Source organism: Xyrauchen texanus, chromosome 23 (assembly GCF_025860055.1).
Source record: "Xyrauchen texanus isolate HMW12.3.18 chromosome 23, RBS_HiC_50CHRs, whole genome shotgun sequence".
Taxonomy (NCBI): domain Eukaryota; kingdom Metazoa; phylum Chordata; class Actinopteri; order Cypriniformes; family Catostomidae; genus Xyrauchen; species Xyrauchen texanus.
Window position 1 is genome coordinate 5,248,928 of NC_068298.1, and position 24,248 is coordinate 5,273,175.

Below are 24,248 nucleotides of genomic sequence, written 5' to 3' on the forward strand. Positions count from 1 at the left end.
AGTCACATTAGGTCATATCACGATTCCTGTCTATTCCTGTAGACTTTTGTTGTATCATTTAAGCTATTTAAGACTTTGTATGTCCTTAAGGATCTGTGGAGTGGTGGTGGCGTAGTGGGCTAAAGCACAGAAGGTTGCCGGTTCGATCCCCAGTCACCACCATTTTGTCCTTGAGCAAGGCACTTAACTCCAGGTTGCTCCGGGGGGATTGTCCCTGTAGTAAGGGCACTGTAAGTCGCTTTGGATAAAAGCATCTGCCAAATGCATAAATGTAAATGTAACTCTGAAATGATGTATTATAATTTCTTACCAACTTAAAAACGCAAGTATCCGAATCAAGTCAGGGTAGGAGAAATTAACAGTTTCTGTTCTTTTGGAGACCTCAACTGACTGTACACAGAACTGATGCATCATGGGATGGGTGTGGCACATTCTAACATGCACAAGAACAGATTATTCAGTTTGCATCTGTCCCAATATCCAAATCTCAAGCCAAAAAGTATTTTTCCCCCCACTTTAATAGAAAAATAAAAATATACTTCAACACCAACAAAAGACCTGTATGTAACTGATCCTTTTGGTCACTTTATTTAAACGTGATATTAAATACTAAGTAGCAGAATGTATTAATGGCAGAAGTAATTGGTGTATAAGCCAACATAAAATCATTTTTCAGGAGGGGAAAAAAAGTTCCTGTACATTTCCGAAAGACACCCTGTGGATAGCAAATGGCTGCCAATGAAAACATCAAGTTTAGCATCCAAAGAGATGTGCCAAATAACTGAACAATACATAGAACCCAAGCACAAATCTGATAAGTAACGTGTTAGCATTATCAGATTAGAACAGGTTGAACCTCAGCTAACTCCTGCAGTTAACACCGGCTCAGGTGCGAACCCAACACGAGTGAGGTAACAAATGAAAGAAAAAGTAACAGAAAAAAATAAACTCGCAACAATATACAATGAGGCAATACTACAATGAGAAATTAGATTTTACAAAAGACCAGTGGAATTCAGCAAGCGGTTTTAACAACACAGACATTCCATAACATGTATAGCAATAAGTTTAAATACCTAAAAGCAGAATAGAAAAGGGGTTTTAAAACGTCAGAAGAGATCTAGCTGCATGATATAAGGCCTTTTAACTTGACGTTACATTTTTAAGGTGTCCATCGCAGTGTCTCTGGAGCACTGGCTATCACAGCACCATTGACAATCCACTACTTTTAAAGCAGAGAGTATTTACTGGGGCGAAATCTTCACAACAGTTATAGAACCAAAATCTCTAAGGAGTTACACTATGGTCCCTCTTCAATCACGCTGTTTTCCTTGCTCTATAATTATTTATATATGCACAGCCCTTATTCAAGGGGAAAAAACCTGCAATGCCTAAAAGCATTTGGGGAGAATATCTTCTTTAATCTTAAATACGTGAGAAAGAAAAAAAGAAGAATAAAACTTGAATAACATTAAGGCTATATACACAAACTGCACTGCCAAAATCCCCTTTGACAAAGTCCCAGGATCCCCTCTTGCAGGTGTTCGGCAATCTCTGTCCAGCCATGGGAACACCGGAGGGCAGTAGACCAAGAGGAGGCATCTAAAGGCCCTTAGATGAGCCAGGGCTCTTGCCCAGCTGAGAGGAGGGGAGGCCTTGGAGCGCCCCGAGCTGCTGGTACAATCCTAGCAGCTCCATCTGATTCATCGGAGCTCCAAGGCCGTTCTGCATGGCCAGCTGGTTCAGCAGTAGACCCTGTCTCGCCATCGCCAGCTGCTGCTCCTGAACCTTACGGTTGGTGATCACCTTCTGCACGTACATCATCAGCTAGAGAAAAGATGGCGATGAGACAGTATTTTGTTATGTGCTTTTTTGATCAATTTATTTCCAAGACTTTTACACTCAAGACTCATTTGTCCCATAGCTGATGTTGATAGATGAAAAACTTTTCAAGTAGCAATCACAAACATTTATATAGTGAATACACAGTTTTCTTGGACATTTCCAGGCCTGGAAAACCCAATTTGAAAACACTGAAAAATGACTTGATGCCGGAAAATGGTCACATCATGACTGGTAAGAACACATAACAGGCTATTTAAAAAATATATGAAGCAGAAACTACAGATTTTGTCATCACTCCCCACATTGTTCCAAACACTTGCCTCTTGCAATGAAAGTGAATCTTGTGTTCCATGTATCTTTTTATCCACACACAATAAAAGTGAAGGGTGACTGAAGCTGTCTTTCTGCCCAACATCTATGTTTTACTTCCCCGGATGAAAGGGGAGTCATACAGGTTTTGGAACGACATGGGTGTGAGTATATAACTGCAATTTCAAGTCAGAGAGAAAGTGAGAGATGAGCAAACATACAGTTTGTTGCTTGCTGAGGACATCACGGTAAATGGCCTCCCTGTGACTGATTTCCAGCTCGTAGCCCGCTTGCCTCCCAAGAGCCATGGACTGAACCTGGGCCTCCGGTAGACTCGGGTTCTCCTTCCTCTGCCGAAAACAACACACCCGTTACACCAGGTAGACCTCAACTAATGCTTACACACGCACATATTTTGTAGTCAAGAACTCTGTTCTATACCTCAAGCTTAAAACTTGTGAAACAGCAAACTGTGCATTCAATAAATGTGAGATTAGACTTGTACATTTTCTGAAGAAAATAGGAGTGTTGCTTGTACGCGCAAAACTCGGCACCACAATGCTAGGGTGTTCTAAGTGGTTGCCAGGGTGTTCTGAGTGGTGGTTGCCAGGGTGTTCTGAGTGGGGGTTGCCAGGGTGTTCTGAGTGGGGGTTGCCAGGGTGTTCCGAGTGGTCGCATACTGGCCAAAGTCAAAAAAGCCCACCCTCAATTATCTATGATATTCTGTCCCCCAGCTATGACTCGGGTAATTCATTGAAAGTCTATGGGAATTGTAAGGCTGATTGCTTATAAAATAGTAATAGTGCACCTCTCCTCAACAAGCTGCATGATTTTAGGTATCATTCATGTCTGCAATGGGGGATTTGAACAAACACCTTTCCCCAATTATGAGCAATTGTAATATCAATACTTGTCTTAAAACACAAAGGAGTGCTGTGATCATCAGCTAATAGTCATGACAGCTCACGCAAGGAACACTGAACCTATAAGAGTACAGTCCATTAACTTTGGAACACTGAATGTTCAGCCATTCTGGTTAAGTGCCTCACTGTAGGGATTACCGTGACCCCCTCATGCCTCCTCTCTCTTGTCACTCACCACCTGCGCGATGATGTCCTCCAGAGACTCCCTGGGCATCAACTTCAGAGCGCTGGTGGCCTCCAACACCTTCTGCCTGCCCTGATTAATCAAATCCTTGAACGAAGAAGCAAAGAAAATGTGTGAGAGGGGAAGACAGTAGGGCTCTATTAGCGGCCGTTCACACCAAATTCGAGTACGGACCATACGGTTTCCCACCCATGGTTCGGTAAGCATTTGTACCGCTCAAGTTCATCTCAAGTTTAATGATGCAGCTGGAGCATATGGTTTGGCGAAGATATAATAACGTATAATATATGGTTGAATATATATATATTTTTTTTTTGTGCTTATGTCGTTAGCTTAGCAACATGCTAAGGGAAAACTTAATTGAAATCAATTGATTCGTGCAGAGTTACGGTCATTGTAAAATGTTCCAAATCAGTCACTTACGAGGTTTCATTTCAGTTAGGATGTTGCCAATGTAGGTGGTAAGAAGTGAGGAAGCTCACTTACTTGGATTAAACAAATCCAAAAAGAAAACAACATGCTTGAATTCAATTTAACAGCACTCAACAAAGATAGCGTACGTAAACAGCAGCTGGCAGAGTGCCACGCCAACTGTCGGTGCCGCAGAACGCATGTCACAATTAACTGATGGCTAAAGGAATGTGAAAAGTGCATGTGGATCTCATTACTGACCTCCAGCTGTTGGTTGGACATTGAGGCCAAGGCAGCCACGTTGAAGGGGAAGTAGGTGCCCAGTCCCGTTCCCATGCCCATCTGAGAATACGATGGCTGGTTGAAACGCATGGACAGACCCTGAAATGACAGAACAGTGGATCCATCAGCCAAACAGAACCACAGAAACTTCACTTAATGAGATTAGGTCAATGAGAAAAGCAACATTTTGAAGATTTAAATCACAGTTTGGCTTTGACTGATGAGTCACTCTCCCACTGCACTTGCTGTAGGGTAATCAAAGCATTGCTTTCAGACTTTATTTTCCACTTGATTTGCAACTTTGACATGATTCGTCTACGTTCTGGCAAAGACTTATGGTGAACGATAATTCCCAGCCAACAGATCACTGGCGTATCCAAAAAATCCTGATGTGCACCCATGTGAACCTCTGTTAGGGTCCTGCCCAAGCTGTGTTTGTCTTATGGCTCTAAACACAGCGTTTTCCTGCTGAAGGTCAGCAGGACGGCTGTGTTTGTTTATAAATGAGCTACCGAGGCAGTTCTTGCCCTCTAATTGGGTACTTGATGCGCACAACTTGTAAACACACTCCACAGCTGAGTGTCCGGTGTTCAGACCTGGCACGAGCAGGTGCGTGGCAGAGATTGTGCCGTGGATCACATCTGCACCGCAGACCGCAGGACAATTTAAACCGACACTTATTTCATCTCAGTGGGTGTTTTCAACTAAGTCATGTAAAAAAAAACAGTATAGCCCGACAGGTTTCTCCAATCACTGAAAGTGGCTGCTTAAGGTCCACTTTAATGGGTCTGACAATGTTAATGGTTTTAAGCAACTCTTCAAATCTTAAAATACACAAATGACTGTAGTGAGATGATCAAAAGCAGGTGCATTTTTTTGTGCATATAATAGCTACTGCCAAGTGATTCACTGATTAAATTACTTTGACTTCAGCATAATGTTTAAAGTTTCTTGCCAAAAACTAATACAAAGTTGAAAGAACATGCATGTGTCAATATGGTATGAGTTATATAAAAACAAAGTTCAAAATCTGCTTCAAAACGTATCAATGCTCTGTAAAACAACTGAGACCAAGCAGCCTATCAAACAGCAAGGTACTCCCCAATATGCCATTGCAAAATGTTTGGAAGTCACAAAATTTGGGGGATAACTTGCGAGTATTCTGAAGTACTCCTCCCGATCCCTAAGATGGGGACGAATACTTCAGAATACTTGGATGAAAATGTGGGCGGGCTCTGTTACATTCTATAGACCTTATTCACACTAGTGCCATCTTTGGAATGAAAACGAGGCTATGAGGGATAGACTTACAGACTCTTCAATGGGCTGTGCTGGAGTTTAAAGAGTTTTTGGATTGTTCCGTGGACAAAACATTGATCAAATATCTGTCCAAGAACACTCAGTCCACAAAGAAATCCAGACAACATGAGTTGTGGAAAAACAGATGTGATTGCCATTGAAGAGACTACAAGTCTTTCCTTCACTGCCTCATTGTCATTCCTATTAAAAATCAAAGATGGCGCTAGCATGAATAAGGTCTTGCTTGTTTGAGCCGAATGGTGTACACTCACATGAGATGAAGACTGTGCTCATAGTTCTATAAAAAGTGTTTTATTCTATATGGTGCGGGTCAACCCTTCAATGTGTTTCGCCAAGATGAAACCACATGACCCACGGTGTTTCACTAAACGTCGAAGTAGAGAATCCTCACTTTCATTGGCTGCCACCTGTGTAGATAGATACGCTTGGTTATGGTTAGAATATTGTTGTTTGGTGGCGTGAATAGCGAAAAGATCGGAATGATCTTTATTGCCAAGTATGCTCACACGAGAAATTTGTCATGGCGATAGAACACAATGGAACATATTTATCGTGCTTTAGCACCGGAGACAACGGGAGATCCAGTAGCTGTACTGCCAAAGAAGCATGAAAATGTCTGAAGCAATTTGCTTCAAGCAAGAAGACACAAAGACCGGCAAAGGCAAAAAAATTAGAGTAAGCCTTGGTAACGGTAAGGCAACGAAGTCTTGTAGTAGCTTGGCACCACGATTGTTGTGGATTTTGTGTAAACCATGATGTTGGTTCCTTTGGAAATAAAGTTCTTCAAATACAGTATTCATGGACATGCTAAATTTGATCATCAAAAACAATATGAATCTTTCCTTTACCATAACATTCTGTATCTCTAGAGAACTGGGGTTTATTTTATGCTAAGCAGTTCTCTAATAAATGTAAAAACTGTCTTTAGAAGTAACATAAATGTTAGTCTCCAAAGTTTATTGATATGAGGGACAATAACAATCTGTCCTTAACTGTAGATGCATGTTCCCTTGAATTCTGACGTTTGTTTTTAGGCAAAGCTTATTATAGGAGTAATAAATAACTTTAGAAATGACCTCAAACTCCGACATTTTCCAAATTATATTCCAAAGCTGACGGGGGCAGCAGAGACGATCATGCTTATCCACGTCGAAAGATGGTAGTATAGTGCCTAAAACCACTGTCATATCTTTACTTAAAGTACACGAAGAAGAGCAATGCTAATGCAAGCCAGAGAACTACTGAATGCCTTCTTTAAAGTTGTATAGAAGCAGTATATTTAAATTTAACTGCAAAATATTTATATAAATGCAAATATATAAGTGGTTTAGAGTGTAGGGAGACCGTTTTGATTCATAGTGCATCATGGAAGGAAGTTTGGAGAGCTTTACCGCAATTCTCTGATTGGTGGATCTTTTTATGCAGGATCATGAGTAGTGTAGTTCTTCACTAGGAATTCTGCTATTAAACCCAATTTTTAAATAATTATGATGAAATAACGTGGACTGATGGCTTAAACAGATGCATATACCATCGATGAACAACCTCTGAGCTCATGTTAGGTCTGTCTATAAAGGGTTATAAGATATAGTTAATGTTATATACCTATAAATACTTATTTATTACGTGACATTTAGCTGAATGCAGCAAAGCACATATGCATTCCCAGGGAATCAGTGTTCTTCTTGTTTAATAAGGATAAGGGGAATGAGTGAGCCGGACAAGAATTTGAATGGCAAGGAGACTCTTGGAATATAACGCAACTGCAGAGCTGGGATCCCACACTTTAAACAGGCATTTCTGTCCCAATAAACTATTTATGAGCTGCTGACCTGCACTATTGAGATTGAAGAGTCTCTAATCTGAAGACAAAGACTCAGATTGTTTTAGTACTTCAAAAGTTTCCAGGACTGTGAAAGGGTACAGAGAGCCATCATTTGGACCACAACACTGCGTGTAGATTTATGGAAGGGTATGATTTTGATCTTCTGTTCTAAATAGTTCAGAAAAGGCATGCTGCAGAGGGTCTAGCTAGAACCATTACCACCTTATTTCAAGCAACAAGGCTTCTTAGTAGCTTCCAGTGGATTTATGTAGCTCTAAACAGAGCTTCATTATTTACGAGGAGCTATACTTTGAAGCTTCTGTGGAATTTTGTTCATGTAAGCACATATGCATGTAGTTTAGCCTCATTAAAAGACCTCTCTTGGTTTCATGTGTGTGTCAGTTTTATCATTTAACCTGATAAGTGGAATGTTGCAAGTTCTGTGATTTGAAAACCTGGCTTGTTACCAAGATTTGGGCAAGACAGTCTAATGCTTTAGGGATGTAAAGATGGAAACAACGTTTTTAGAAACACCAAGGTCTACATCAGGACTTCTATTTATTTCAGGGATAGTCCACCCCAATATTTAAGTTCTCATTAAGTGTCCCCCCCTAAAACTTCTCCCTAACATTTCCTTCTGTGTACCATGGAAAGAAAGTAAAACAGGTTTGGAACAGCTTAAGTAAATTACTGATTATTATATACAGATATACATACAATAATATCAAAACATATTTTAAAAAGCCCTATGAACCCCCCATTGTTCCTACGGTCTTGTCAGATATCAGGGCGAGATAATTGACCTAGTCTGTTCACAAATGAAATCTACCATTATTTTATATGATATAAAGTACTTTTCCAAACCTAATGCATATCTGCTGTCATATATAAAAGGGTTTGTGTGGCTACAGACCTTCTTTTCCGCCTCGTATTCAGCCCAGGCCGCTTTGCGATCTTCCTCGCTCAGTGCCTCTTCCTCCTTGTGGTCCAGCAAGGAGTCGTGCTCGTGGTAGCCAACGATCTGATCTTTGAAACTATGCAGCAATTCGGCCAAGACAGGATCCTAGGACAGGAGAGAGATACAGGTCACGATCACACACCAATCCACACATCTGTGACCTAAAGATCACAGCCAACAGCCAAAATTACAGGTCAACTCAACATCATCAACAGCAAAACAAAAAGTCTGTTCGTGGCCTACCAAGCCACAGGAAGAAAAACACATACCACATCCTTGCACTGATTTATTTAAATCGCTAAAACACAAGATCTAAAAAAATAAGACACACACACACACACACACACACACACACATACACACACACACACACACACACACAAATGCACATGATCATAAATGACACATGGCAAATTAGCTAGTTTGAGCCAAAACACAAAAAAATGGAACAGCCTCAAAGTGTGCGTTCACAAGGGGACATATTTAAAATAACTTCAGAGGCTTTCATGCAACGCTGGTCTCCATGACAACACTGTTATTGAAAACAATACCTGAGCGGAGCACAATTCACATCCAGACTTCATACAAACATGGTTTAAATTACTCTGTACAGCAAATGTTTGCTTTTCTTTGTCTCGCCTGCGCTTTACATTAAAAAGGTCCTCGAGATCTGGAAACATCTCCAGCATGCTGCTGAAACCTGACGACAGACGAGTGATGGTTACATCACCATATGAAAAAGCAGCGGCAACAACGGCGCTGCTACAAACTAAATTAATCAAACGTCACAAAATTCGAAAAGAAAACACTCATGTTTAAAAATTAAAAAGTGTTTCGACAGCATTAGTCATTTGCTATCAAATTCCACAATTATTTTTGACTTGTCCCTCAGTTTGTAATAACAAACGAAAATAATAATGCAATTACAACGTTAGTCTATTGGGTACGTTTTTAAAAGTATGGTTTAAAAGCAGAAATGTGAAGCTTGTATTTTAAGTGACTATAATGTGTTAATTTATACATCAAAATAGAGCTGTATAGTGGTCTAAATTGTACCTTTATAAGTGGGACTACTTTTGGCGCATGAACTACTAGTTATGCATTAACAACGTTAATGACCCTTTTACGTGACCTTGGATGGATTATGTGAAAGTCACCAAGTTGATCAGCATTGCATGGTCATGCCAGGAGTTAAAAGACCGGATATAACTTTGCACAGACAAGGTTAGCAAGCGATTTTACCACCCTAGCCTCATGCTTAATGTGCAAGTGGCTATACTTGCGATACTGTGAGTATTTTAATGTTTATCCCAGTGCAATTCCTTTGAAGAAACACTTTTGAGAGGCAAGTCATGGAATAAATATATGACGTAAAAATAGAACTGCACAACTCCATAAATAAGCTTGTATTTTGAGTGGTGCCGTTATACGTTTTACTTTATATATTCTATTTATATGGCCCATAGACTTACAATGTAAAGGCTTGAGCAGCGGTTCCCAACCCTGTTCCTGGAGGCCCCTCAACACTGCACATTTTGTATATTTCCCTTATCTGACACACCCAATTCAGGTCTTGGAGTCTCCACTAATGAGCTGATGAGTTGAATCAGGTGTGTTTGATTAGTGGGATAACCAAATTGTGTAGTGTTGGGGGGCCTCCAGGAACAGGGTTGGGAACCGCTGGGCTAGAGAATACTTTGTTTTTCAGTGGGCTGTTCCATCTAGAACAGTCCAGCACATAGCCTTTCGAAGTATACTCTTTTGAGTGCGGGCCCATATGGATGCGTTTGACGCATGCGCACGACGACTGCTTTGCAATACTATTTAGCACAGTCAACTCCAGGCACATAAGTCAATGAAGCGTAAAGACACGGACAGGCACGTGCTGTGCTGATGACGAAATTTGCACCATGCGCACTGCGTGTGAGACATATGGGCAACTTTGGGTATATGGGTATATACCAAAATACTTTGGCCTTGAGTGTTGCTGTAAACATGACTTGTACTGATCCCAGAACATTCCTTTAAAGATCGCCTATGAGAACATAAGGAACAAAATGAGCAAAACTTGATTATCCTCCAAAAAGTGAATTGTGAATAATCAGACCAAGATTTATTTTAAGAAAAAAGATAACTGCAGTTAGATAGGTAGCAGTAACAAAACCATGCTTTCTGCATTACAGCGGAGCGTAATGTAGAGTGCCGTTACAGATCAGTCTACATCAAGACATTTTGGTAAATGGCTTTGATAGTTGGAAAATAAAAACATGTGGTGAAAGCAAAGCACAATCACCCCAGGCCTGGCCCATCCCCTCGACAGGCCCGACTGGATGGATGAAGGTAATTTCTGGCTTAGGTCGCTAAATTAAAACACGACTGGTCTCGTGCAGGAAGACTCCATTGAAAACGTACAGGAGAGAGCCGAGATGTGATTATTTTAATCAATGTTTACAAGAAAAGATGATTGCTTTTTTTTTTTTTTTTTAAGTTTTCAGAACATGGAGGGACTGAAGTGCGAGTCGAGTGTCTCTAGAGTGAAGGCAATTACATGATGAAGCTGTTTGAATCTCAAGCACATTTCAAACATTTGCCACCATCAGAGGGGCGACCCGGGCCCGAGCTTAACTGCACATTGTCTAATACGGAGCCGGGTAAATGGGTCACAGAGCCGCTGGGTCAAATGACAACGCAGCAGTCCAGGGGAGCACGGAATGCTGGGATTCCTGATTAATCTCCAGGCTGGAGCTCCACGGGTGGTCTCGTCTGTCTCTGTAACCTGCCCTACATGTGCATCTCGACCAGAGGCACTAATGACGGTAACAAGAACTCCAGCATTGTCATACTGTGAGCTAACCTCAAGGATAATGACGGCTTTAGGAAATGCTATCGTTTTACCCTCGGGATTGGGGGTGAAGGGGCAGGTTGTGCAGGCTCTTGAAAGGGGGAAAAAATGAGCAGACTGCAAATTTCTTTGTTTCTCAAGGAAATGGGGAGTGGGGATCCCACAGGAACTCAAATGGGGGGAGGGAGCATTTTGCTTTTGATCAAAGCACAGAGGTGCCCAAACCAGACTGCCGCAGGGCTAAATACAGCCCCAGGTGAGGAACAGTGCCAGTGTCTCAACACTGAGCTCTTCCACTTGACAGTACACTACTTAAAAGTTCTGAAATCATTTACACAACCTCATGCCATTCCAAATCCATATGACTTTCTTCCGTGGAAATCAGGAGATTTTAGGCACAATGTTAGACTCGTTCACATTCATTGCATCTTTTCAATGCATCTTACTAGCAAAATCGGATAATATTTTCTCCAAATAAAAACAGATATTTTGCATAAAGTAAATGAAGCCTAGAACTAGTATGATTTGTTTGCATTGTAAAATATTTATGATTGTTATGCCCACATTTTACCCCAAATTCTCCTTACCGCAAGAAATCCAGAGATTAAAATGTAGTGCCCAAGAGAGTCATACTATGATGTATAAATACTAGAAAATTTAAATATCTCCTTTTTTCCCCACATTGCGGTAATAAGAATTGGTGGGTAAAATGTGCATGAAAATAATGTCACAATGTAAAAACGCTTCATGACCTTAAAACTAGGCTTTATTTTCAATATACTAAATATGATAACTTTCTCTTTTGATTTTGGAGAAATGTAGCATTCGAAAAAATATTTGATTACGATGCGTAATCGAATATTTGAAGGAAGGTCAAATACGCTGGGTTACATACAAGTCACGTTACGTCTTTCAGAGCATGCATGTGCACACTACACCGAAGCCAGATGTGGTCGGATTAATGTTCATTCATGCCGGGCGAAGCAGAGCTACAAATCACATTAGCTAGATCTGTTAGTCCGAATAAGCAAAAATCTGATTGACGATTTCAGTTCATGTAATTATACCAAGTGGCACTAAACCCATTACTGGACAACTGATTGTTCTCTGCCTGACATTACATTTTTAAAATGGCCCTGAATAGCAATCAATTAAAAGTTGACAGCAATAAGTATTCTCTCAGCTATGATGCCTAAAATACAAAGCCGAAAGAACGAAATAACTCCCACAACATTGCTGGTAAAAACGAACAAAGAAACTGCTTTAAGGGCTCTGCTCAACGACACACGTTTACGACATGGCAAACAAAGCAAATTTACTTAAAAGACCAAGTGCCAGACTAACTCTGCTGGTGTTAAAAACACACAATCCAGCGGGTTCGAAAGGTACACGTTTTTTCTACGCTGTTTGTCTCTCTACTGAATAATGTTAAGCACATTTACAGCTATTTCAGCCCAATTTCCTGCCTTTTAAGGTTTGATCATGCCACCGCATATTAAATGCACACTGTACTCACTCACTTCATTTTATTTCACTCATTACCACAACTATAAACCTCTGCCGTTCGCTCTTTAGCAGGGAGGGTGTAAAGAGTGGGAAAATGGAAGCATGACAAACTGAAGTGAGATATGAACAAGAGCTAAAGAAACAGGTGCTTTTGAAAACTAGGGCAGATTTGTTGTCCTTATCTTATGAAACCATGCCCTGTTTCAATATATGACATTCTCTAAACGCATTTTAAGGAAGAGTGACATGACCTCCGTGACCTTAAACGGCACATCCCTGAACAAAAGAAAAATCTTATCTACCAGTTTTAAAAGAAGAGCCCAGATTGCGCAAGACACTGGGTTTGACATGCAGGTGCACAAACCAAGAAGTCCAGGGCAAGAGACTGGAGGAATGTGAGGGATTAAGATATTTGTAATACCTAACCTTAGCCAGGCAAAACTTACTCTACAGCTGCACGCAAATTATACACAACCTCAGTGCCCTGATATAAACAGTCTGCATCTGCAAAGCTCTTGATGTTTGGCACAGGACCTGATGTCAGGTGTCCGTCTGTCGCTATCAGGGCTCGACATTAACATTTGTCGAAAGTCGAACTTAAGTTATTGAAAAGGTGCGTTTGCCATTTAAATGAGGCACAGATGTGCCATAAATAGGGCTGGGTATCGATATAGATTTCAGATTTCCTGATTTGTTTCCATTCACAAGCTCTTGATTAGGTCTGAAACAATTAGTCAAAGTTATCGACAACATTTGATGGGCAAGAGCAGCTCACGCCTGACTGCGGAGAGGAAGAGAACAGCTCACAGGCCAGATGCACTCTGCGATCTACATCACCTGATGCGGTGAAAGTTCAAAGTATGAGGGAATTATACAAAATTCCCAAATAAGTACATTCAGAAGCACTCTCGTTGTGGAATAAGTGGAGCCGGAGCTGCCGCTGCGCTGAAGCAAAACTTGCATTTCGAGTGACTTTAAAGAAACACCCTGACGTTACATCTTTAATGCAGTTATATTTAATGCGTTATAGCTTTATTAAAAGTTAAAATAATATGGAAGCGGATCACGTAAATAACTACAAACTCCGAAGCACCTCTTCAATGAGTTATGCGAAGAGTCCCGATCGAAGGCCTTGTTCAGACTGCCACTAAAAATAAGATTTTTTTGCATATCCAGATGAGTTTTGGACAGCGTCTGGACAGCAAAAAAAACACATGAAATCGTAATTTTCCGAATCTGATTCAAACCACATCGGGAAGTGGTTTCAAATTCGATTGAAATCTGATTTTTTCAGATGCGTCTTTTTCTTGTGCGACGGAGGAGTTCTGCACCGCAACTGGACAGGTCGCTTATTTGGAGAGCGAGATGATGCACCTCCATCTGTTTTGAAAGCATCGTCACGTGGGTACGCCTACGTAGTTACCAAAGTAACACATGCAGATAGGTTGGTCATGTCTGATGCGCAAATGCCGTTCAGACCTGAAAAGATCTGATTTGAGAAAAGGTTTGATTTGCCTGTAGTCTGAACATAGCCTAAGGGGGAGAGATTGAAACTGCATCCGGCTGAGGCACACTCTGGTGCGGGGACGCTCATCCCTCGAGAGCGCGCACGCTTGCTGCAGCCAAGTTATAACGTGATGGCTCGAAACGTATTGCATCATAATACAGTATGTGTCACTGAGCATTTCTTATTGTGAAGAAAATTAGCAATATGCAGCTTTATTAAGAGTTTTTTTTTTTTTTGTGAGTTGAACATGGATTGAAGTGAACAAAAAGGTGAGAGAGGTGAAGTCTTCACCCCATTATACACTTCAAACAAAATACATTTGTGTTTTGGCTTGTTTTCCAATAAAAATATCTAAAACGCCTTTAAAACAAAGTACATTTTCTATAGCAACTATACTGCAGAAGAAACATTTTTTTATCTGAGAATGTTGAATATAATATAAAAACATCTTTAAAAAAAGATGCATTCACCTGAGAAGCAGCATATAAGATAGATCTTGAATATACGTATATTCTGTCTTTACTGCACTCGCTGAAGTATAACCAAGTGAAAAAATACACTTATATACAAAATACACTTATATTTGTCTCTTAAAGCAAGTCTAAATATCTTATATGTTTCTTCTCAAGTAAATGTATTTTTAGACAATTGTAAAATGGAAAACAAGACAAAACACTTGATAACAATAGGATTTTTTGAAGTTAATTTTTTACTGAATTAAACAGTATTTTGATAAATTATTAATTCCGTGAATTTCTTTTGAGACATTTTTAAAAGATTTTGTCCTCTTTATTGTTAGCAAGCACGTTTAATACAACCTTTTAAGTCGGGCAAAACCTGAATAGTCAGTTAAGTGCTAAAGATTAATCGTTGCAATTATCACCAGAATAGTCGGAAAATCGTTCAAATAATCGTTAGATTAGTTGAAAATCAAAATAAACGTTAGTTGCAGCCCTATACTTGATTTGATTAAATTCTGATTAATTGGGGTACATTTCAGCTATAACATACATTTTGCTTACAAATGAATGTCTCAGATAACTGTTAATTCAACAGGAAAATATTATTAAAAAAATTGTAAAACAGTGCCCAAACTATGCAGTGCAATTGCTAATTATTTCACAGATATAATAATCAAAACAACTAAAACGAAGGCAAACTCAAAAGTTAAACATTGATCTTAGGATTTTAAGAATTGATTTCAGGATTGCTCAAATGAAGATTGAGCAATTAAGAAAAAAATCTACACGTTTTCGCTCCGCATTAGCCATAATGCATTCACAATCGTGGGAAATAATTTATCCAAAGTCGAAGGCTGACTGCCGATTCTCGTATACCGCCAATTCTTCAGGCTTTCTTTATTTTCGAATTTAATTTATTTTCTTTACTTCCGGAGACAAAAGTGATGAAAGGTGAAGTGTATAATTTCATATAAGATATTTAGACTTGCTTTAAGAGACAAATATAAATGTATTTTGTATATAAGTGTATTTTTTCACTTGGTTATACTTCTGCGAGTGCAGTAAAGACTAAATATACTTACATTCAAGATCTTTTCTCTCGCACGTCTAAATATTTTATATGCTGCTTCTCAGGTGAATGCATCTTTTTTTATTTTTAGATATTTTAAAAATATTTGTATTTTTAATACAATCACAATTTTTCTTCTGCATTCAATTCTTTCTATCGTTTACAAAAGCCATTAGCGTACTTTAGCTGAGAACCTCTACTATGCACTCTAGTTCACACCTTCAGGCGTTTCATCCAAGTTGGGGCAAATATCTAAAAACTGAGGGTTGAAAGCAACTACTCATTTAAAGAACATCTGGGAGACTTATTAAGGGCAGTTCCTGCACCTAATTACCACAACTCAAGTCTGTTCCTTTGCTCAAGACCCAATCGGCAGGGGAGCCAGAGTGAAAGCAAATTACACTTTCCCACCAATGGGCCACTGTCAGGAAGTATACACAATGACCTGACCATGTCAAGTCAAGCTGGCCCTAGGTCTCAGCTCTGTAGAGGGCCTCCAAAAAGCCCGAGGCAGGGCCAGACCCCAAGCTGGGTGGCTCTCGTGTCTGGGCCGCGGCACTCTTCTTTGTCATTAGAGTGGAAGTCCGCTAGCTTCCTTTGTCTCCAATTAAGTTTCTCTAAAGAGCACAAGAACATCCTAAAACAGGTTTGGAATAATAACTGTTCATCAGGTCGGGGGATGTTTACGGTGTTCCTTTGAAAACTTCAGAGACAAAGCGGTGAATCAGCAGAACAGATGGCCTTCGTGAGGGGCAGGCATGTTTGGGTTAGCAGCTACAGGACTCTGGTTCAGAGCAGGATGTGTAAGTAAGATGGAGATGGGGGTGGAGTCTTCCCAGAAGGACTAGGGAAAAGTAACTAGGCAGTAAGAAGGGAAAAGGAGTTAATGGTAGGAAAAGTTGCTATCGCTAGATCAGAGTAAGTTTATAGTATACCATTACGGAGGAAAAATCGTATTCCTTATATCTGGGAGGCTTTTAAGGCGATGTTATCTTAAGCTGTTAAATTAACAACCAGGTTTCATTTGAATTCTATACATAATAATACATACTACTTATACACACACACTTAACACAAATCTTATTAACAGCAGCCACTGTCCACAGAAAGGGTCCAAAACAGGGCTTGAATACGAGCCGTTTTTGTAAAATACCAGTCGTATACCTGCAATGATGTGCAATTCCTAACACACTATCGGCCGCTATTCATACGATCTGGCAGCTCTTATAAAGTGATGGTACTGTGTCCTGCACCCGCAAGGTAAGCAGTTATTTCTAGCACACCCATCTCAATAATCAGGAAGCCATTTATATAACATGTATATGATAAAAATAATGTACAATTAGGGCTGGGCGATAAAACAATATTGATATATATCACGATAAAGAAATTCCACGATAATCGATATTTATTTTGTGTCGCTAAAACACAAGCAGTTCGGCTTTCTCAGGCTGCGTTTCCACTGGGGCGGACAAAATCCGCTCAAAGGCGCTCACAGCGCTAGGAGAGAGCTTGCTCCGCACCGCTGCCAATCCTACGATCCACCTTGCGAGCATGACGCTCAGCTTTCATAGGAATTAATTGAAAACGCTCTCAGCTTCGCTCACAACGCGCCAGTGGTAACGTAGGGTCAGACTGGATGAACTTGCTAATGCTAGCTGCCTTGCTAACAATTAGGTTACGTCGGACACCGGATTGATTCCATCCGCACCGCAAGACTTCATGACAACGGTTGCGCTCGCTCATCGTCTCTAGTTAAGAGCGCGACAGAACAACAGTGATGTGGACAACAGCTCTGATCTTTCTGCGCTGTAATCTTGAATATTGTTCTTTAGCAACAAACATGCATCATTTCTGCCCTGTCCCGCTCCGCACGCGTTGCCTCTTCCCTGCATGTGTGTAGACATGAAGCGCCACATGAGTTAACGTGGTTTCAAAGCACCTTTTAGACCATAACGTTTTTTCCTTCTAAATGTATCTTTATTAATCAGCATGTTACGAGCCTTTAATAATAAACAAATCAATTTCTGTTCTAATTTTGTGAAAATGAATTAGATGTCTGGAATGGATAAGGAAAGACAAAAATTACTAGTTGGTAGACTAGTCTCTCACTTTAATGAAAATATACAAATATTTTTTACATTTTTTTTTAAAAACGTTTTATAAATTTTCTCTCGGGACACCCCTGAACCCACATTCAGCATCATTCCACAGTCACAACGGCTTCTATGCCCCATACTTGGGTATCTGAATCTAAAGAAATATACAAAATATTTCATTTTAATATTTCATAGTGAACAGCAGTCACTATGCTTCAGAACAAACAGATGATCTTTTAACATTCATTTTCAATTGATAAACGGTAAAAGACGGTAAAATTGGTAAAAGATCCCTCAGACCCCATTGCTTTGGCCATCTTTGGACCCCCCGTGCAGTTTAGTAGAGACTTTTTTTGAACTGTTTATTTTCTTCTTTTCTTCCATCAACTTTGAAATAAAAAAAGAAAGTGCAATGTGTAAATATATATCGTGATAAATATCGATATCGAACAATATGAAAAAGATCATTTTTGGCCATATCGCCCAGCCCTACATACAAAACAATGTACAAATATAACATAAGGGAGTTTTTTTACATAGCTAATTGTTGAACATACATATTTTCAAAATACCTTGTGTGAATGTATTACGCCGAAAGTGATACGCCACTGTAAAAGTTTGGGAAACACTGGCCTAAATTATGGTATTATTCTGTAGGAGCTAGCAAGGGGGGGGATACATGCAAACTACAAAAAGAATAGAATTAAGGCCCAAGTATAATCTTGGTACAGCACAGTACAGACAATAGCGCCGTTTTAACATTAGCACTTTACACTGCGTCTCATTCACCCATTCACACACACATGACGGCTGAGCTGCCATGCAACTGGGAGCAACTTGGGGTTCATTGTCTTGCCGAAGGACACTTCAGCATGTGGAGTCGTGTGGGCCGGGAATCGAACCACCAACCCTGTGATTAGTGGACAACCTGCTCTACCACCCGAGCCACAGCCGCCCCAAATCCACTTTGCATTGAACGTGTCCATATGGGCTCTCTTTCCCTCTTTCCAAAGAGTATACTTTGAAAGGTTAGAGCGTTCGACAGCGTGCAAGGTGGGACAGCATGCAGAAAAACAAAAGTATACCCTAGTCTTTACTGCCTTTATTTCTCTAAAGTATTGAGACACCAGTTTATTCCCTTTTTGTCTAGCGATTGTCATCAAAGAAATCATGTTAAAGCCTCTAAACAGAAAATAAAGCCTCAACGCCCCCTGTGAGCAAGCCAAAGATAACTACGGAAAGGGAACAAAAACTCCTGAAAGATCTGAAAGAGCCAATGTCATATTTTCTCAGCTTGTTAAAAAGATCAAGAGATTGACATACAGACACATTACACGAGGTAAGAAGGGGAGCGATGGGCAGAAGTCTGCCAAGTTTAGAAATATTTCCTGTGTTCCGTAAACTTGGCGAGGGCACGTTGAGAAAGAAAGAGATATGACTACAGGCTTTGAGGGATGACTGACTCATCTTCAGACAATTACAGGCAGTAGATTCCATCCATAACAGCTGACTTGATCCATTCTGGAGCACATATGGCCAAATGTGGTCATCTGCCGAATAAGAAGATTGGGCTCTGTCTCCAATTACAAGACTCATTCAGAACAACAACTGAAGAACAACACTGACTATGGCTATGTTCAAACAGCCAGTGTTTAGAAATGACAACTGTATTTACTAACAGGTGTGACCATCCTGTTCATACATCAGCTTACAGCAGCTTCTCCATCCCAATGTAAACCTTCTGTAGTACTCAAGACAAATATCAGCTCTGCAGCTGTGTACTTTTGGATGTTTTAATTTTGGTGGACGTGCACTGGATACCTTTGTTTCCAATTAGAGACTCCAGCGTCTTCAGCTCTGCGATATAAACGCTCTTCTGTAAATAAGGGTAAACAAAAGAAGTAGTGCAGCTGCTTGCTGTTGTGAATTGGCTCCACAATCGAAGGCCAATGGGATCTTGTAAAATCTCCAGGGGCTCTCTCCTGTGACCTCGCACCTGCCTCGATGAAGGGACAGAGCTTTTAAAGACGAGAGCCAAAAACAATTCCTCAAACCAACCATTGCTCCTCAAAAGAATGATAAATGCTTTAGAAGCCAACCTCATGAGTAAATAACACCGTTTATCACCCGCTGTGAAGTTCAAAGGTAATGTGCCCAGAACACAGGTCTGGAGCAGTCAACGTATGCAAATTGAAACAAAACAACCAAAAGATGTTATCTGTTAGGGGAAACATTAGTAACAGATGCTTTGAAGTACTAAGCAGAAAGGTTTTTACCTTGGGCAGCATGGGAGTGGCCCTCTTGCTCTTCTTCTCAGAGGGATCATCTAGCTGGTCGGGCTCAAACGCGTAGAGCTCGGTCAGTTCGTTCATCGTAAAGTGACGTTCAATTTGCTGCTGGTCTACGACGCGGAAAGACAGTGACTGTTTGGTGACCTGTCGGTCATAGATCTTCTCCTCCATGGTTCCCTGTTGAAATATATGTTGAAAATCAACTTACAACTCTATTCCAAACTCATTAGATGTCCATGTAGGACTAATTTCCACGCATCATTGATACATTGCAAACACATTTTCTAAACAGTAAGCAAAGACAGACAAGACAAGCAAGGCAGCTCATCAGGGTTTCGATCAGACCTGATGAGTCACGTTAGCCATTTTCGGTTTATACGGAGTCTAAAATCAAAACGAACATAAATTGAGCCAAATGTCTCACCTGAGCCAAAAATCTGTAGACAAACACGGTCTTCACTTGACCAAAACGATAGACCCTGAAAATACTCTGTATGTCGTAGGACGGGTTCCACGAGGCATCGAAAATGATGACCCTGTTTGCAGCCACCAAGTTGATCCCAAGAGATCCAGCTCTCGTTGAGATGAGGAACAATCGACCCCTGTGGAGTTTAAGAAAACATGTGCTTGACTTTCAAAGTTTTCTAAGGTTTAAAGCCAAACATTTGGTTAGAGGTTTGGAAATCTTAGTCACAGTCATACTGAAATCACTAAACTCTGAGCTTTAGATCACAGCATTAAGTGTCCTTCATTATGGCAGTCCTGTAAAGTTACATTCAGGAAACAGGGTAAGTGTACATGACAGCCGTTTGCTACTTCAAGAGAAATTGTGTTTACCGAACATTACTGATGTCATTGAACTCTTCTGCCCATTTCTTCCTGGTCAAGGCATTGGTGGAACCATCCAGACGGTAGTAGTCAAGATTTCGGAACCACTTGCCTTCACCTTCAAGGGAAAAATTGCACAGCCAATCAAAATAACATTTCTCATAGCAGGCATACACCAATCATAGCTCTGAAAGCTGCATCGTTAAAGAGACCTCAGGGGAAAGTATGCACCCTTGGAAGGTGGCAGAGAACAGGTTACTTGTGTTCAGCTTTTAATATTGTGACCTCCCACACCTGTGTTCATAACTAACATTTAAGTATGTTTCCAATTACTCCTCTGTGATCTTTTCATTACAAATTGGAAAGCCTTAAGCAAACATTTCTTTGCAGAATAAAAAGTAAAGGTCTAATAATTTTACAAATGCAAGCAAAAACAGCTGCTAGAGTTTAATTAGGTACATGACCTTTTTCCAGATTTTTTGTTTACACGCGTGTTTGCAGGCACTTAACCCAAATTTGTGTCAGCTGTGCGTGCAAATATAAGATGAGCATCCGTGTGTCACTGGAGTTTGAAAATACTGGGCCGACTGTTTCTAAAGTCAACATGAAATGGCTTTTGCAACCCATTTTACTTCCATAATATGTCACATTTGTGAATTTAAACAGTATATTGAAGAAGACAAAAATTAGAGGGGGACTTGTTTTGCTCCATCAGGAATATTTAGTACAACATTTCATACCAGAATGGTGCTAGACCTGAATGTGAGATTGCAATATTATTGTGGAGAACTACTCTCCTCCTGATCCATCACCAACACCCACTTTTGAAGAAGAATTTAAAACAGGATGTGGAGGATGAAGGTAAAGTTCATTCATGAGTAGGGATGTGCAAAACTAGTCGACTAAATGCCAGTATTTGGCTAATGTTGATTCAGTGAATGCAGGCAACAAGTCGACAGTGGTGGCTCAGCGGTTAAGGCTCTGGGTTACTGAACGAAAGGTTGGGGGTTCAAGCCCCAGCACTGCCAAGATACCACTGTTGGGCCCTTGAGCAAGGCCCTTGACCCCATCTGCTCCAGGGGTGCTGTTTCATGGCTGACCCTGCGCTCGGACCTAGTTGGGATATGCGAAAACAACTGCATATCATTGGCTGTGTACCTGTACTCTGCACAATGACAATAAAGTTGAATCTTAATCTTAATCTTAAATGTCCATTTTCAGTGGAATTTAGTGTCGGATTTGGCTGTTGGAATAGATTAAGTATTTTAAATGGGTCACATAAACACACTGTTTTTTGACTGTTTTCTGAGGGGTTTCTTACTTTCTAGACTAAAAGTGTCGACTCGAAAATGAATATTTAAACATCAGTGAAGTCAGTCGTTCCACACAGAGACCATCTCGACACATCTCGCATATATTTTTAAATCTGTTATTTGCTATTATTGGCATAACCTGTTAAACATGAACTGACGTTAAATAAACGCTGTGTTAAATAAAGGCAAGATTTGAGGGTGTATTAGCTACAACAATGTCTAAATAGCAATTTCTCTGCCAGTGTGGCCTGGGTGACATTATCCAAAAACTAAAATCTTTTCAGGGGTGGCGCAAGCATTACTGTACGTTTCGATAAAATATTACAAAGACAAACTTTTTGGGGGGGTTTGGAATAACATTCACTGATAAATCACCAACAATAAGACGAGGAATGTATATTATGAAGCAAACAGGGTTATTTTTGATTTCGTGTTGACTTTGAGCCAAGGCATAAAAACCCTGCAGACTTGAATCTGTGGCAATCAGATCTGAATCAAATTCAATCACATGCAAGGGCTAAAAGTCAGTTACATATAGAAGACACAAGAGTTTATAAAGCAGCAAGAGTTTTTCAGGGTGATCCAGGTTAAGGTAAAACATTCCTAAAACTGCAATAATTAACTGAATACCAGCATGCCTCACTGGCTAACCTTTGTATGGCGAAGGTTTCCCTTCCTCTTTGGCTCGGCCAGCCAACTCCAGAAAATCCTCAATGAGGTCCAGAGAAATGAGAGACTGACTGAACACCAACCTGAACATACAAATCAAATCATCCATCATATATACACAGTATGACTAAAAGACATGACAACGAATTTAGCTTGACGAATCAAAAACATTTATCATGATCTATAACTCTGCAAAAATGTTATGACATCTACGCTAATATTGTTCGATTATTTTCCCTGTCTCAACCTCACGATTCATATCCCGAGGTTACCAGAGCTGGCCAGATCCAGCTCCGTTGTGATGACACTAAATGCAGCCGGTGCCAGCCAGACATTACTTCAGTCTATTACGATGGACTGATTAGGATGAACTGATGCCAACCCCAACTGTAAGACATCGGATACTTCATATGCCACTGCCTGAACCTTGGACTTAAGATAGACCTAAATGACCTCTCGGTTGAACTGCAATGCACCTCACTGACCTCTGCCTGCATCACCTTGGTCTAATAATGGACTACAATCTTAAAATGGAATACCCAGACATCATTTAATTGCCAAAAGCCAACTAACAAAAGGACAATGAATCTATGTGAACTTCTGCAGTTAATCCAGGATGAACCTCAAAGACATTAGTCATTAAAAACACCATTCATACAAAAGTATAAAAACTGGCCCTTAACACTTAGTATACAAATTTTAAACCATAACTTGCTCTACACATAAATAACTAATATTGGCATTATATTCATGCTGGTTAGCCAGAGGGGAACTGGCCCCCACAGTGAGTCTGGTTTCTCCCATGGTTATTTTCCTCCATTAACCAAAATCATATGGAGCTTTGTGTTCTTATCCACAGTCGCCTTCAGCTTGCTCACTGGGGTTATAAATATAATTATTTATTTGTATACACAGTTTAGAATCATATTTAATCAAACTACACAATGATCACTGTAAGACTTTATAGATATCAGTTTAATAACTATTATTAGTATTATTATTACGCATGGAGCTTTTATGACGTAATATTATGGGGCTTTTCCAATGCACAGTACAACTCGACTCTGATCGCTTTTTGGGGGTTTTCCACTGTGGAGAGTACCTGGTACTTTTTTAGTACCACCTCGGTCGAGGTTCCAAGCGAGCTGAGCTGATACTAAATGTGACGTCAAAGCCCTACAGATCACTGATTGGTCAGAGAGAATAGTCACTACCAGATTCACTGGATTTTCGACACGGGACATCAACCCGCTAGTTTTAAAGTTAGCTACAGCGATAGCAGTATCATTTGTTCACGCGATTTTCAAATTGTAAAAAGAAATGTCTGTGCGCAAAACCACGCCGTGGTCAATAAACGAGGTGCAAACGTTCCTCTCGTTAGCGCCGAATGAAATGACGCAAAACGAAAAAGTCTTTCAGGAAGTGTCTCAGCTGTTGGCCGCACAGAGCTAACACCGGACCTACCAACAGTGCAGGAAAAAGTAAAAAAAACCTTAAGTGACTACAGAACAATCAAGGAATAGTGGAAGTGGTTCGACCAAATGGACGCTATCTAGAATGGCGAGCAATGGGAGGGAGAGTGCTCTATACTCTGCTTGAAAGCGTC

General features: G+C 40.3%; 1 protein-coding gene across 4 annotated transcripts in view; it reads right to left on the minus strand.

Annotated features, from left to right (window-relative positions):
* Positions 1 to 346: 346 nt before the first annotated feature.
* Positions 347 to 24,248, minus strand: part of LOC127617214 (transcriptional regulator ATRX-like) — a 61,006-nt gene continuing 37,104 nt past the window's right edge. For 3 of the 4 annotated variants that reach the window (XM_052089146.1, XM_052089147.1, XM_052089145.1), the window contains exons 27-35: positions 22,625 to 22,725; positions 20,670 to 20,778; positions 20,257 to 20,434; positions 19,818 to 20,009; positions 8,013 to 8,162; positions 3,934 to 4,053; positions 3,253 to 3,348; positions 2,376 to 2,504; positions 347 to 1,827 (exon numbers count right to left, since the gene is read on the minus strand). In XM_052089146.1, coding sequence (XP_051945106.1) covers positions 1,603 to 1,827; positions 2,376 to 2,504; positions 3,253 to 3,348; positions 3,934 to 4,053; positions 8,013 to 8,162; positions 19,818 to 20,009; positions 20,257 to 20,434; positions 20,670 to 20,778; positions 22,625 to 22,725 — 1,300 coding nt within the window. In that variant the 3' untranslated portion in view covers positions 347 to 1,602. The remainder of the gene's footprint in view (positions 1,828 to 2,375; positions 2,505 to 3,252; positions 3,349 to 3,933; positions 4,054 to 8,012; positions 8,163 to 19,817; positions 20,010 to 20,256; positions 20,435 to 20,669; positions 20,779 to 22,624; positions 22,726 to 24,248) is intronic. The other variant, XM_052089148.1, reaches the window with a different exon arrangement.